The following is a 14,314-nucleotide window of genomic DNA, read 5'->3' on the forward strand; positions in this document are numbered from 1 at the left end:
GCTTTCCAATTTTATAGTTTATTCTCTGTGAGGTTCCTCTTGTGTGTTTGTCTCACCCCTATTTTGCCTATGTGAGTCTGTCGTGTCATCTGCTTTTTCGTCTCACTTCCCCGCGTGTAGGCGTATTGACTCTCGCGCTTCCTGTGTGTCCCTCTCTCTTACTCACTCCCTTGCCCCTTTTGTGTCTTAGTGAGAGGAAACTGAAAGAACTGCAGTTTTATTATTATTAGTCCTTTATTTATCCAGGTAAAAAAAAAAAAATCTCATCGAGATTAAAAATCTCATTTCCAAGAGAGACCTGGTTACCAGTTAAAACATATCAATCAAAAAATATGCAAATGTATTTTCTGGTTGCTTTTTTATTTGCTTTAGGCAATCTTAACGCTGAAGCAATACAGTATTTGAATAGGACCCTGAATTACTTTGACTAAGATCAAAATGTCAAGGACGATTTTGTTTGAAATGATGGTACACAAAATGTATTTATTCTTCAGTTGTGCAAAATAAAAGCTGAAAGCAGGACTTTAAAAAAACAAAAACAGAAAAACAACATCATTCCACGGCCTCAGAAAAGAAATTTGAGGATGGCTGAAGATACCAACAGCAGCAAAGCACTGGAACCGGTTGGAATAGTGCTGTTACACAGGTCCCCTTCACAGCAAGCCATAGCACCACCACAAAATGCGCTGGTTTGGCAGCCTTTTGTAACCAAGTTATAACCTGCAAGACACGAGGAGAAAACTCTCAGAAACCACTTCACAAAGCATGCTGTGTAGCATCACTGTGCATGCTTGGACTTCTCAGTTATCAAGTCTGATATGAGAAAACGACTCACCGTCTACTCTGAGAGAGAAACAACGGTTGAAGATGACGGCACAAGATTTGCTGTCTATGCAGGATTTAGGATCAGCGGCTGTACATGTGTAGCATCGTAATCCACATACTATAGAAACAAACAACACACTTTCACATGTCCTTGTAATTATTTTGGGGTGTATATTTCCATTTTATACCTCTTGAAGAGAGCTGGCAGAAAATGGGAAGTGAAATAAAGTCTTGCATAAAGTAAATACTAATTAAAACTCAAACAATTGTTTTTAAACGTATTAAATAATTTCTATAACAACTAAACTCTTCATATATATTTTAACAAGATATATAATTTGTCTGTTTCTGTTTCCTCACAGTCTGGTCATTGAGTTTTTTAACTTTCACTTTCCTTACAGGCTTTAAGACCACCATTAACAATCGATACATTTGTTTATCTGTCAAAGCACACAGGACCAACATGAAATATTCTCTTACCTGCAGACAGAGTCACACACAGAATCAGAGCTCGATAAAGCTGCATGATGAACTCAGTTTGATAATCAGTCTTACAGGGGAAAAAAGCTGTGGCTAAGCCTTTCTTTCTTAGTGAAACTTTCACTGTTTTGTTCTGACAATCTGAGAATTTGCATTTCTTCACAAAGCTTTCTAAGAAGTGACCTGAATAACAGTGGCCCCTTAAGTGACCTCACTGCCAGACTCACCATTTTTGGAAATAAAGGCGAGAACTAGGGCGTTACAGCCAATAGGACTGCTCCTGACTAAGCATCACTTATATAAAAAAAAAAAAATCTGTGTAAAACTTGAGTTTAAATGGTTTTATTTTCATAGTTAAAAAAAGAAATTTCATAAGAAAAGTCTGTTTACTGAAATACAGTTTTGTTTTTTGTTGTTTTTCAATAAGCAGCTGAAAGATGCTGATGAGACAAATCTAAAGGAAGTTTCAACATAGAACATAGAGTATCACTGATCTCATGACTGCTCAGAAGGAAGGTATTTTTAGACGTCCGTTGTCTTCACTGTTGCTGTTTGGTCAGTTTTAGAAAATGATCATGGTTTGTATTAAATTCGGAAGGCAAACTCAACTTTTCCATCTATCTTTTTTTCCCCGTGAGATGTAAAAAAAAAAGATTTTTATAAGCCTATATTTCAAAATCAGGAAAAAAAACCTGAACACAGTGGTCATTACTAACGATCACAAAACAAAGTTCGGAGATAAGACTTTCACGTTTAGATTCCGATTTTTTTCTTAAAGAAAAATTAGATTAGATTAGATAAAACTTTATTAATCCCTTGGGTGGGTTCCTCTGGGAAATTCAGTTTCTAATAGCACAGCACCGACAGAAGTTACAGAATGTGAGCAGAATACTATATATACACATATATAAATACAGAGACATGTATAAATAAAATATACAAAAGGGATAAATAAGAATAAATAGGAATAAGAATACAAGGGAATTGCACATTTCAAGTATTGAAGTCTATTGCACCGTTGGCTATTAACAAAAAGTATTGCACAGTGAAGTGAAGAGGCACTACAGCTTAGTTGTTCCCCCCTCCTTTGTCCTCCTGTTTCCCCTCCCTCTCCCCTCCAGAGAGGAGTTAAACAGTCTGATGGCGTGTGGCACAAAGGGGTTTTTAAGTCTGTTGGTTCTCGTCTTTGGGAGAAGCAACCTGTCACTGAATAGACTCCTCTGGTTGTTTATGGCCGTGTGCAGAGGATGCCCAGCATTGTCCATAATGTCCAGCAATTTTTTTAATGTCCTTTTCTCTGCCACTGTCACCAGAGTGTCCAGCTTCATGCTGACCACAGAGCCAGCCTTCCTGATCAGTTTTTCCAGCCTGGATGAGTCCTTCTGAAATAGGTGCTTAAAATGACCCTTTACCTCTCATTCACAAGGCTTTATCTGTTCTAAAAGCTGATGGAAAGTCCCGGGTGATTTAACCTCTGGTTGGGCTATTTACACCTACTGCCAAACACATTTGGAAAAACAAAAGTAATACATGTGGAATATGTGCACTGTGCTTCATCAAAGTCTTTATAGAGGAAGGCCTCTTCACTAGGCACACACTTTGCCTCGAGGTACTTATGTGGGCAGTCAATGCATCTAAATTCTCTCAGTCTCAGTCTCTTAAAGACTGTCTGCAGTTTCTCTCTTATTTTGTCTTGGGCTTCATTTAATGTTCTTCTCAGTTTGTCCTTTAGCGCCCTCAGGTGGTCTTTCTCTGCAACAACAAAACACATGAGCTATAGAGGAAAAGAGTCAAAGGAGTCTTCAACTGGCATGGCTTCATGTAAGTGTTAGTGAACCAGCTTTGCAGTTGAGTGCAAGCCTTGCGAGTCCAAGCCCATCCAAAAATGCCTCTTCAGCTGAATGCTATTCTGATGTGCTTTTATGCTACAAATACAATTAAATCTTAAAGTCTGACAATGAAAGTCTTAAACGCTCACACTGCCAATAAATCAGCGCAGTTACAACAAGGCTCAAGCTAATAATTCTGTTTAAAGTTTATATTATTGTATCCACAGTGATAAAGATAAAGCATGATTGTGGATATTAGCCCACCACTGAAGCTCAGCAGCTAAGTAAGACTTGCATTTACCTTGCTGGTTCTGGTCCTACTTTGGAGTGAAAAAGCAGCCATTCAATCAAAACATTAAAAGCAAATTGAACTGTGCTGATTCTGAACCTGTTTGCAGTTTGGTATTTCTGGCTATAGCTCATTAAGTGCACCACACATTTATGGGGCTAATATAAATACCAGTTCTGGACATGATTTAGAGGAGACTGCTTATTCTTAAATGTCTTGTGTATTCTGTCAAATAGTTTAATTGTGTTTAGTTTATTAAATTTTTTAATAAACCACATAATTAGGCACACCTCTTCAGCTGCTCCTTAAAATCACATGGCAGCACCTCAATACATTAAGGCGTGTAAACATGGTCAAGAACACCTGCTGAAGCTCAAATCCAACATCAGAATGGAGAAAAAAAAAGATTATTTAAGTGACTTTAAACACCTTGTTGAAGTCAGAGGAGAATAGCCAGACTGACTGCTTTAGGCTGATAGGAACAACAGCAAGTCGAAAAACCAACTGTTACAACCAATGTATGCAGAAGGGCATCTTTCAATGCACAAAGCAGATGGGCTACAGCAGCAGAAGAGCACGCTGGGTCTGTCAGCTTTGCACCATAATGTGAAGCTGACAAATTTTCCACAGCTGTGTAATGCTAACATAGACGGAAGTCTCAAAGGAATGTTTGCAGAACCTTGTTGAATTTATGTAATAGAGAATTAAGGCAATTCTGAAAGTGTGCCTATAGTACTGCTCAGATATACTTACTGAAGTAGCTGGTGAATGCATCACCTCCTCAGAATCATTGTAAATGCACACTTTGCATACTTGTAAATGTTTATAGCAGTTTATCATCTTATTTGGCCATGAAACCCTTCACCATCTTCCAGGTGTGAGGTGTATGAGGAAATGAAAACTTTCCTGATAAAACCTTTTGAGATACTGAGAAATGAGCCAAGCGTCTGTGTGCAGTCATCCTCTTACATCATGTGTTTCTCTCTTTCTTCCAAAATGAAACTGTTCAGAGCTCTGATCCTGTTTTTGACTCTGTCCTTGGGTAGGTATGTTAAAATTATTATATGAATGAATTTCTTTCCATTTAGTAAAACTGTAAATGACACAAAGGTAATCGAAGGATAGCAGAGTGAAGACCACCTTGAAAAGCACAACTGAACCATGATTGTTAAGTGATAGAGAAAAATTGCCATTTATCAAATTTTCTCTTTCTCCTTTGTTTTTCTTGCTGAACGTTTTCTGGGAATTAAAAATAAAGTTGCTTTATTCTAAAAATGAAAGTGTGAAGTGAACATTAAAGATATAGTACTCAAGTTGTGATAAGTTATCACACAAAAGAAATGCTTTCTTCCAGATTGTTCTACTAAAAGATAAAACAAATAGAAAACCTTCATGGCTTTCTTCCTGCGATAAAAAGGATAATCCAGGTTAATATTTTACCTGTCGGTGAGTCAGTGTTACCAATAGGTCACTTTAGACCACGGTTGGCTAAACAATAAAAACAAAGATCACTCCAGTCTTCCTCCTTCAGAACTGATTCAAGGCCAATTTACTTTGAGACTGCTAAGTTCCTGTGTTTACATACTCCATGTGATGTAACTTAAATGGTTCACTAGCTTGTGTGTCAGTCCTATGAGCTGCTGTGAAGGGAACTTGTGCAACAGTGCTATCCCAACTGGTCCCAGTGTTATGTTTCTGCTTTCTTCAGCCATAATCACCATCTTCCTCTGAAGCTCTGGAACAACCACATCTTAATCATGTTTTACTTTGTTCTTAACCAAAAATTACAATCCAGAAATAATAAATGATTTTCTAACAATGTAAAAGATATCAGTTACTTTTACATTGTCAGGTATATATTCAATAAAATCAGAATAATGCTTTGATTGCTGAATTGTTTAACTACTTGTGTTCTGCATTTTGTTTCATTAAATAAAAAGAGTTTTGTGATGAGCTGTAAATAAATTTAAAAAACAGGAGAGAGCAAATATGAGCATTTTGCAGAATGATACTTTTGCAGTATCATTCCTGTGTATCTTAGCAACAGTGATTATTCGGTAGCATTAACTTCTTTTGTGAACATATTGCACAAGTGCAGATGTGCACATAAATGAAAGTAATATTGAGTCCACTCAGAGTGACCTGAACTTCTCAAGAGGGCAGGGGCTTCAGTACAATGCTACTCACTTTCTGAGAAACTGAAACTGAAGAGCTGAACAAAGCCTATTTAACCTGTCCTCCTCACACATCGTGTACTTCTTTCTTATTCTCACCATGAAACTTCTTGGAGCTCTGATCCTGGTATTGATTTTGTCCACAGGTAAGAGCAGTTTATGATCGGTTTGTCTTGTTCTTTACCAGATAATCAGATACTCACTGATCCTTTCAGCTCTCCTATTTTTATACTAAACTGTAAGAGACATGAAATTGAAGAGAGGTTCAGATCACCTTGAAAAGCACATCTGAACCACAATTCTTCTGTGATAGAAAAAAAAAAAGAAAGAATAAATTTTTAAAAATGGACGACTTTGTAACTTTTGTACTATTAACAGTTTGATTTAAAATACACTATAGTCATGTGCAGATGCAAAACTATTTAAAAATGCCTTTATAAATCAAATTATGGAGCTCACTGTATTTTGTAATAGAAACGGCAGATCCTGAAAGCCCTTTTACATATGACACAGCATGCCCAGAGCTGCGCTCTAAAAACACATTCATTTCTATTGCTTGCACCGCAAAGGGCTATTTACCTGCATATACTCTATAGATCTGCAGGGTATTATTTTATCTAATCTGGGTTATTATTGTTGGGTTATTATTATTGTCTTGGGTTTTTAAAAAAAAAAAAAAAAAAACTCCTGGTCCAGTTCTATTTTCTTTCTCTCTCTCTTTTTTAATTTCCTGGTGCATTCTCTGAGCTGTGGTACCACAAACTTTATAAGAAGCCTTTTCTCTGAATGAAAAAAAAGCTTTTCTTCATCTCATTAAGGCATCTGCAGTCTAATGGATCATGCTTTGTATTTGGAGAATCTTCATCTATGAATGACAGCTTTCTTTGTTTCTCTGCAGCATGTGGATTAAAATGCTACGTATGTGCATTCTCTGACCCTCACTCCTGCACTGATGCCTTAACTTGTCCTGCTGGTATGGACCGATGTTTCAGCCTTACTACAAGCGGTAAGTTGTTCTGCAGTGTATTAAGAAGTGTTTAAAGCTGTAAATCATACATTTTATGAACTGAAACTGAGGTTTTACCATCATGTCTTACAGGTACCGTCACTAAGGGCTGCCAGTTCACTAGCTTGTGTATCAGTCCTATGAGCTGCTGTGAAGGGAACTTGTGCAACAGTGCTATCCCAACTGGTCCCAGTGTCGTGCTCCTGCTGGTGTCTTCAGCCATAATCACCATCTTCCTCTGAAGCTCTGGAATAACTACATCTTAATCATGTTTTACTTTGTTCTTAATCAAAATCTACAATCCATGAATAATTTCTAAAAAACTAACAATGTAAACGATGTTAGTTACTGTACTGTTGGTTATATTTTCAATATAATCAGAATAATGCTTTGATTTGTTTAATTAAATCAAAAAAGATTTGTTGCTGTAAATTTTAAATAAAAAAACAGGACAGATAAAATATGAGCATTTCATATAATTCATGTGGCTGGTTGATAAGGATGGACAAAGCTCACTTTAAGATTTTCAAACTCCATAATGTTTTGGACAAAGATGCAATTTTTGTAGTTTTACCACAGTTTTCATTTAAATCAGTCAATATGTGACTGAAGTGCAGGCATCCACCTTTCTCTGAAGGAGGCAGGATTATCATTGTCAAAGTCGAGGTACCTGATTGTCAAGAGATATTTTCATGAATACAGCACATATACTGAGAATTTACAACAAAGTGCAAACAACTAGTTACACTTAAGAAAAGGAAGGTCGAATTAGACTTTGCCAAAAAAAAAAACATCTAAAGGAGTCTGCACAGTCTGAAAAATTCTTATCCAGATGAAACCAAAGTGAACTCATACAAGAATGATGAGAAGAGAGAAGTTTGGAGAAGATAAATGTTTTATAATGTAAAACACATCATCTGTCAAACACGGTAGAGGAAATATTACAGTTTTTATGGCTACCAGTGGATCCAGGTCACCAATTCTTATTCATGGTGTGATTGCTAAAAGAAGCAGCAGGATGATTTCTGAAGTGTGCAGTGCTGCACTCAAATTCAGGCAAGTTCTTGTCAGCTTTTTGAATGTTGGTTTATTTTGATGTTTTTGATTTATATTTAAGTCCTTGAGGTTAAGTTTATTTTCTATTATACCAAAGTTGTGGTTATAGTTTATAGTTTTTCAGATTCCCCTTGTGTCTTCTACCCCTGTGTTTAAGTTTCCCTCACCCTTCATGTGTTTCATGTTTGCGTGTCTTATGTTATCAAGTTCGTGTTGTCATCTCTGCGTTCCATGCTGTTTCCTGTTTTATTGTGAAAGTCCTTGTTCTGTGTGCAGTGTGTCCAGTTTTGCTTCCCCTTGTCTCGTGTCTGTGAAGGTTCTCAGTCATCCAGGTCATCGTAGTCAAAGGAGCTTGCAAAGAAAAGCGTCTGGACTTCTTTAAGTTACTTGAAGACATTTCACCTCTCATCCGAGAGGCTTCTTCAGTTCTAAGGTCAAATGGTGGAGAGTCCCAGATATAACCCTAGTGGGAGTGTCCCCCCACAGAGGGACAAAAGGACCCCCTGATGATCCTCTAATCGCCTGAGCCAAGGTGTGGAACTGGGTGTGGGTCCCAATCAGCCAGAGTTTCGGGTGAGTTCATTGTGAAACCTGGCCCCACCTTACCATGCGAATTCCTGAGGTCAGATGGCCCAGGATGTGAGTGGGCGTTAAGGCGTCTGGGAAGGGATCTCAAAACTGGATTATAGATGGCAGAGAGTTGGTGTCGTAAACCACCGCCTCTGTTCAAAGATGGTCGCTCACAGTGGACATAGATAGCTTCTTTCACTCCTCTTTCAAACCATCTGTCCTCTCTGTCCAAAATGTGAACATTGGCATCCTCGAAAGAGTGTCCTTTATCCTTAAGATGCAGATGGACAGCTGAATCTTGTCCTGTGGAGGTCGCTCTTCTGTGTTGTGCCATGCGCTTGTGAAGTGGCTGTTTGGTCTCTCCAATGTAGAGGTCTGGGCATTCCTCGCTGCACTGTACAGCATACACCACATTGTTAAGTCTGTGTTTTGGCGTTTTGTCTTTCGGGTGAACCAGTTTTTGTCTGAGTGTGTTGCTGGGTCTGAAGTACACCGGGATGTCATGCTTGGAGAAAACCCTCCTGAGTTTCTCTGATACACTGGCTACATAGGGGATGACAATGTTGTTGCGCCTGTCCTTCTTATCCTCCCTCGCTGGTGTCTGATCTTCTTTTCTGTGCCTCTTTGCTGACTTTAAAAACGCCCATTTAGGATAGCCGCACGTTTTGAGTGCTTCCTTTACATGTGTGTGTTCCTTCTTTTTCCCTTCAGGCTTAGAGGGAACATGTTCTGCCCGGTGGTGTAGGGTCCTAATTACTCCAAGTTTGTGTTCCAGAGGGTGATGGGAGTCAAACAGGAGGTACTGGTCCGTGTGTGTGGGCTTCCGGTAAACTTCGATGTTGAGGTTGCCATTTTCTTCAATGTGCACAGCGCAGTCCAGGAAAGGCAAACAGTCATCATTCGTGTCTTCCCTGGTGAACTTGATGTTTTTATCCACAGCGTTGATGTGCGCAGTGAAGGATTCCACTTCTTGTGTCTTGATTTTGACCCCTTGTCTCGTTAGGTCTGATTTGTCCCAGCTTTATTCCCACCTGTTCCCCATCCTTTCATTATCTCTCTGTGTATTTAAGTCCTCTGTCCTCTTTTGTTCAGTATCAGGTTGTTTGTTGTGTTACGGTTCCTGGTATCGGTGTATCCATGCAGCGGTTCATGTGTTGGGTTTTTAATGTTTATGTTTAGTTTCCCCAGTTTAGGTTATTGTTTATTCTCGTCTTTGTTTGCCTTATGCATTATTTTGTATTTCTTCATCAGCCACATTAAACGGCTCACTTTTTCTTAATACTCAGGTTTTGGTTCCACGTTCCTTTGTGTCTGCATTTTGGGTCCACTCTTCACAAATGTATACAGTCTGCTTTGGCAAACTGTGACACTTGCTTCATCCAAGTATTAAAAATTCTGCCAGTTCGTCCAGTTAATTTTGAAAAGTATTACATGTGGAATATGTGCTAGTGATGGGTCGGTCGCGAACGAAATGGCTCTTAGAGCTGGATCTTTGAAGTGAGCGATGCGAGCCGGCTCCTAATTGGGAGCCGTGGGGGGGGGTTGTTTTTTTTCCTTTCTCTTGCCCTCTCTTTCACTTTGTTCGCTTCACGCTGCAAGTCACCCTTGTGTTTGCGCTGAGCAGAGATGGCAAACAGAGCCTTGCGTTTGCGCCCCTCCCCCCTCTGCTCAGCGCTGAGCTGAGGGGGCGGGGCGGTAGTTACACTGGCAACAGCAGTAGTGCACAACAAGAGCAGGAGGGAGAGGGAAAGAAAGACAGCCGGGAGCAAGAGACAACACCGTCACATTGGAAAGGTACAGTAAAGAAAATGAGTGACACCAAGAAATGTAGCAAAGTCTGGAGCCATTTCAATCTTATTGACAAAACAAAGGCAGAGTGTAGAGTCTACAAGAAAAGGATATCATATAGAGCCATAGAGACAATACATCTTTGTGTGTCAAAGAGCTTTTCAAAAAAAAAGAGAGAACATATATGTTTAAAGCACTTCTGGTGGTAAAATGAGGTCTAACCGAGTAGTAGTAACCTATTCTTAATTAACTTTATGATTGCTGCCTTTTGCAGCACTGCAAATCCATCCTGTGTATCTTAATAGTGGTGATCATTTGGTAGCATTAACATCTTTTGGAGAACATGTGGCGCAAGACGAGCAAGCGCAGATGTGCACACAAATAAGAGTAATGTTGCATCGACATAAGGTGAATTCACCTTCTCAACAGGGCGGGGTGTTCAGTACTGTCCTGTTCACTTTCTGAGAAATTGAAACTGAAGAGCTGAACAAAGGAATAAAGCCTATTTCACTTCCTGTCCTTCTCACAGATCGTGTACTTCTTTCTTACGTCTCACCATGAAACTTCTTGGAGCTCTGATCCTGGTTTTGAGTTTGTCTGCAGGTAAGAGCAACTTATGATTTATTTGTCTTGTTCTTTACCAGATAATCAGATAATCACTGGTACTTTCAGCTCTTCTATTTTTAAACCAAACTGTAAGAGAAATTAAACTGAAGAGAGGTTCAGATCACCTTGAAAAGCACATCTGAACCACAATTCTTCTGTGATGTGAAAAAAGCGTAACTCTTAAAAAATAGGTGAATATGTAAGATTTTTTTTCATTAAAAGTTTGATTTGAAATACACTATAGTCATGTACAGCAAGCTATTCTTAATGAAGTTTATGATTGCTGCCTTTTGCAGTAAAGGAAATCCATCCATGTGCATCTTAAAACTAGTGATCATTTGGTAGCATTAACTTTTTTGTAAACATATTGCACAATGTTGCATCGGCACAAAGTTAAATTACCTCCTAAACAAGGCGGGGTGTTCAGTACCATCCTACTCACTTTCTGGGGAATTGAAACTGAAGAGCTGAAACATTAAAAGTTTGATTTAAAATACACTATAGTCATGTACAGATGCAAAACTATTTTAAAAATTGCCTTTATAAATCAAATTATGGAGCTCACTGTATTTTGTAATAGAAATGGCAGATCCTAAAGGCCTTTTCCCACAGCACCCAACACGCAGCGCTGCGCTTTGAAACACATTAATTTCAATTGCTTGCACTGTACAATAAGGTTCCATTTGCTTTTTATTGAAGAGAGCTATTTACCTGCATATAGTGTATAGATCTGCAGGGTATTATTTTATCTAATCTGGGTTCTTGTTGATTAGTTTTTTTGAGGAATTTGATGTCCTTTGCCCTTTCTCTCTCTCTCTTTTAATTTCCTGGTGCATTCTCTGAGCTGTGGTACCACAAACTTTATAAGAAGCCTTTTCTCTGAATGAAAAAAAAGCTTTTCTTCATCTCATTAAGGCATCTGCAGTCTAATGGATCATGCTTTGTATTTGGAGAATCTTCATCTATGAATGACAGCTTTCTTTGTTTCTCTGCAGCATGTGGATTAAAATGCTACGAATGTGCATTATCTGACCCTCACTCTTGCACTAATGTCGTAACTTGTCCTGCTGTTATGGACCGATGTTTCAGCACCACTATCAGCGGTAAGTTGTTCTGCGGTGTATTAAGTGTTTAAAGCTGTAAATCATACATTTTATGAGCATTGCATTAGTTAAACTGAGGTTTTCCCATTATGTGTTACAGGTACCGTCACTAAGAGCTGCATAAACAGTGGCTTATGTGTCAGTCCTATGAGGTGCTGTGAAGGGAACTTGTGCAACAGTGCTATACCAACTGGTCCCAGTGCTATGCTCCTGCTGGTGTCTTCAGCCATAATCACCATCTTCCTCTGAAGCTCTGGAACAACTACATCTTAATCATGTTTTACTTTGTTCTTAACCAAAAACTACAATCCAGGAATAATTAACAATGTAAAAGATTTTAGTTGGATATATTTTCAATAAAATTAGAATAATGCTTTGATCGCTGAATTGTTTAATTACTTGTGTTCTGCAATTTGTATCACTAAAAAACAGATTTGTTATCAGCTGTAAATTAAACAAACAAAACAGGACAGAAGAAAATATGAACGTTTCATATTGTATATATATATAATTATATGTGGCTGGTTGATAAGGATGGACAAAGCTCACTTTAAGGTTTTCAAACTCCGTAATGCTTTGGACAAAGTTGCCATTTTTGTAGTTTTACCACAGTTGATTTTAAATCAGTCAATATGTGTCTGAAGTGCAGGCATCCAGCTTTCTCTGAAGGAGGCAGGACTATCATTGTCAAAGTCGAGGTATTTGATAGTCAAGAGAAACCTTCATGAATACAGTATATATACTGAGAATAGATAGAAGCAGCAGGATGAATTCTGAAGTGTGCAGTGCTGCACTCGGATTCAGGCAAGTTCTCTGAATGCTTCATCCAAGTATTAAAAATTATGCCCGTTCGTCCAGTTAAATTTTAAAAGTATTACATGTGGAATATGTGCATCAGAGTATAAAGACTTTGCTTCACCCAGGCTTTATAGAGGAATGTCTCTACACCAGGCAGAAACGTTAGAATGCCTCGAGGTACTTATGTGGGCAGTCAACGCATCGACATTTGTCACATTTCACCTCTAAAATAAGGGTTTTAAACTCTTGCAGATTTCTCTGAAAGACTGTCTACAGTCTCTCTCCTATGTTGTCTTGGGTTTCATTTAATCATGTTCTTCTCAGTTCTCTCGCTATCAAGGGGTTTTTCTCTGCAACAACACAACAAATCAGCTATCAAGTAAACCATTCAATGGAGTCTTAAACTGGAATGGCTCCATGTCAGTGTTAGTAAGTCAGCTTCGCTGATAAGGGCAGGCCTTGCAAATCCAGACCCGTCCAAAAATGCCTCTCTACCCCCTCAGTTGAATGCTATACTGATGTGCTTTTATGTTATAAATACAATTAATTCTAAAAGTCTGACAATAAAAGTCTTAAACATCCACACTGGCAATAAGTCAGTGCAGTTAAAACTCAAGTTAAATATTCTGTTATTACAAGTATTAAAAATTATGCTAGTTTGTGCAATTAAGTCAAGCCTCTGAAAAGGCAAGACTTTTTCATTTCGAAACAGTTAATACTGTTTTTGAAAAAAAAAAAAAAAACAGTTCCTACTGTATGTGTACATGTAGTATATATGTACACATACAGTACTTATTTGGGTGTCACAGAGCTTTTCAAAAAAAGAAAGAAGAACATATATGTTTAAAGATTGCCTACACTGTAAAAAAAAAAAGTAATATTAAAGTATTTTTACTGTGTATTTTACAGTTTTGTATCATTTTTCTACAATATCATTAAATTTACATAAATAGAATGTGATTTTACATGTCAAATGTAAAATAACATAAAAAAATTAATGGTGGTGTCAAAACCACAATGACTTTTAACACAGTTTGAAAAGAACATCGCCTCGTCTCTGCGGCAAGTGCTTCCTGTCCATCTTCTGACTCTCGCTTCTCCAAAACTTCAGGCCATGCTCTGCAACAAACATCAATTCTGCACGCACAAAAATGCAGTGACCAGCAAATATCCGAACTCTCAACTAGAACATAACCTACCTACTGTGTATGCAGGTGTGTGTGTGTGTGTATGTGTGTGGCTCGATCTCACACGAACTTTGTCTCACGAGAAGAGAGGCCAATTCTCATGTGCACAATAACCTAACTGAAACTATATCTGTAATATGTTGAATAAATGTCCTAATCAAGAACCTCTACTAAAAGCTTAATCAAAAGATATAAATGAATAAAAGACAATAATGAATAACCTGGTTATTCAAATTGCATCCTCCCCACAGCTCCTCAAAGTAACTTTCACTTTCACGCTCTGCAAAAGCCTGCGCTTCCTGTGTCCTGTCAACAGAATCAGCACATGGACATTTAAGATTAAAACAAGCATTCAAAAGCATTTAAGATTATTGATTTAACTCAACAGTTTAAAGTGGTTATAACTGCACCTGTAATAAAGCCTAATTGGGTACCAATATGTTTAAACATCTGAATGCAATATCAATACTGTAAACTGTATTATTAATGCAATGGTAATGATGATGATTATTAACAATTAGGGATGGGTACCGGTATCGGTTCTGACATAAACGGTAGTAACCAGACCGAAAAGCAGCGCACATTTCGGTGCTTTATTTCGGT

The 14,314-nt window shown here is 38.2% G+C and overlaps 3 protein-coding genes across 3 annotated transcripts; 2 read left to right on the forward strand and 1 right to left on the reverse strand.

Moving 5' to 3' along the window:
- Positions 1 to 235: 235 nt before the first annotated feature.
- Positions 236 to 1,510, reverse strand: LOC102795853 (uncharacterized). The gene is made up of 3 exons (XM_006789905.3): positions 1,306 to 1,510; positions 836 to 943; positions 236 to 720 (listed from the first exon to the last, which is right to left on the reverse strand). The coding sequence occupies exons 1-3, from the start codon at positions 1,349 to 1,351 to the stop codon at positions 566 to 568; spliced, it is 309 nt and encodes a 102-aa protein (XP_006789968.1). The 5' UTR covers positions 1,352 to 1,510; the 3' UTR covers positions 236 to 565.
- A 4,159-nt stretch (positions 1,511 to 5,669) lies between these two features.
- Positions 5,670 to 6,904, forward strand: LOC148100248 (uncharacterized). The gene is made up of 3 exons (XM_087848737.1): positions 5,670 to 5,743; positions 6,496 to 6,603; positions 6,697 to 6,904. Exons 1-3 carry the CDS (start codon positions 5,698 to 5,700, stop codon positions 6,843 to 6,845), a joined length of 303 nt encoding a protein of 100 aa, XP_087704863.1. The 5' UTR covers positions 5,670 to 5,697; the 3' UTR covers positions 6,846 to 6,904.
- Positions 6,905 to 9,936: 3,032 nt separating this feature from the next.
- LOC118454093 (lymphocyte antigen 6G-like) lies at positions 9,937 to 12,103 on the forward strand. The gene is made up of 4 exons (XM_087849245.1): positions 9,937 to 10,023; positions 10,547 to 10,620; positions 11,619 to 11,726; positions 11,827 to 12,103. Exons 2-4 carry the CDS (start codon positions 10,575 to 10,577, stop codon positions 11,973 to 11,975), a joined length of 303 nt encoding a protein of 100 aa, XP_087705371.1. The 5' UTR covers positions 9,937 to 10,023; positions 10,547 to 10,574; the 3' UTR covers positions 11,976 to 12,103.
- Positions 12,104 to 14,314: the final 2,211 nt, after the last annotated feature.

This window comes from Neolamprologus brichardi, chromosome 12 (genome assembly GCF_056152115.1).
Source record: "Neolamprologus brichardi isolate AB-2024 chromosome 12, ASM5615211v1, whole genome shotgun sequence".
Classification (NCBI taxonomy): domain Eukaryota; kingdom Metazoa; phylum Chordata; class Actinopteri; order Cichliformes; family Cichlidae; genus Neolamprologus; species Neolamprologus brichardi.

Excerpts from the sequence above, each read along its gene's own strand:
- LOC148100248 (XM_087848737.1), top strand. The coding sequence starts at position 5,698 with ATGAAACTTCTTGGAGCTCTGATCCTGGTATTGATTTTGTCCACAG. Across the intron at positions 5,744-6,495 it reads GGTATTGATTTTGTCCACAG|CATGTGGATTAAAATGCTAC; the intron begins GTAAGAGCAGTT and ends GTTTCTCTGCAG. Across the intron at positions 6,604-6,696 it reads TTTCAGCCTTACTACAAGCG|GTACCGTCACTAAGGGCTGC; the intron begins GTAAGTTGTTCT and ends CATGTCTTACAG.
- LOC118454093 (XM_087849245.1), top strand. The coding sequence starts at position 10,575 with ATGAAACTTCTTGGAGCTCTGATCCTGGTTTTGAGTTTGTCTGCAG. Across the intron at positions 10,621-11,618 it reads GGTTTTGAGTTTGTCTGCAG|CATGTGGATTAAAATGCTAC; the intron begins GTAAGAGCAACT and ends GTTTCTCTGCAG. Across the intron at positions 11,727-11,826 it reads TTTCAGCACCACTATCAGCG|GTACCGTCACTAAGAGCTGC; the intron begins GTAAGTTGTTCT and ends TATGTGTTACAG.
- LOC102795853 (XM_006789905.3), bottom strand. The coding sequence starts at position 1,351 with ATGCAGCTTTATCGAGCTCTGATTCTGTGTGTGACTCTGTCTGCAG. Across the intron at positions 944-1,305 it reads GTGTGTGACTCTGTCTGCAG|TATGTGGATTACGATGCTAC; the intron begins GTAAGAGAATAT and ends TTGTTTCTATAG. Across the intron at positions 721-835 it reads TTTCTCTCTCAGAGTAGACG|GTTATAACTTGGTTACAAAA; the intron begins GTGAGTCGTTTT and ends CGTGTCTTGCAG.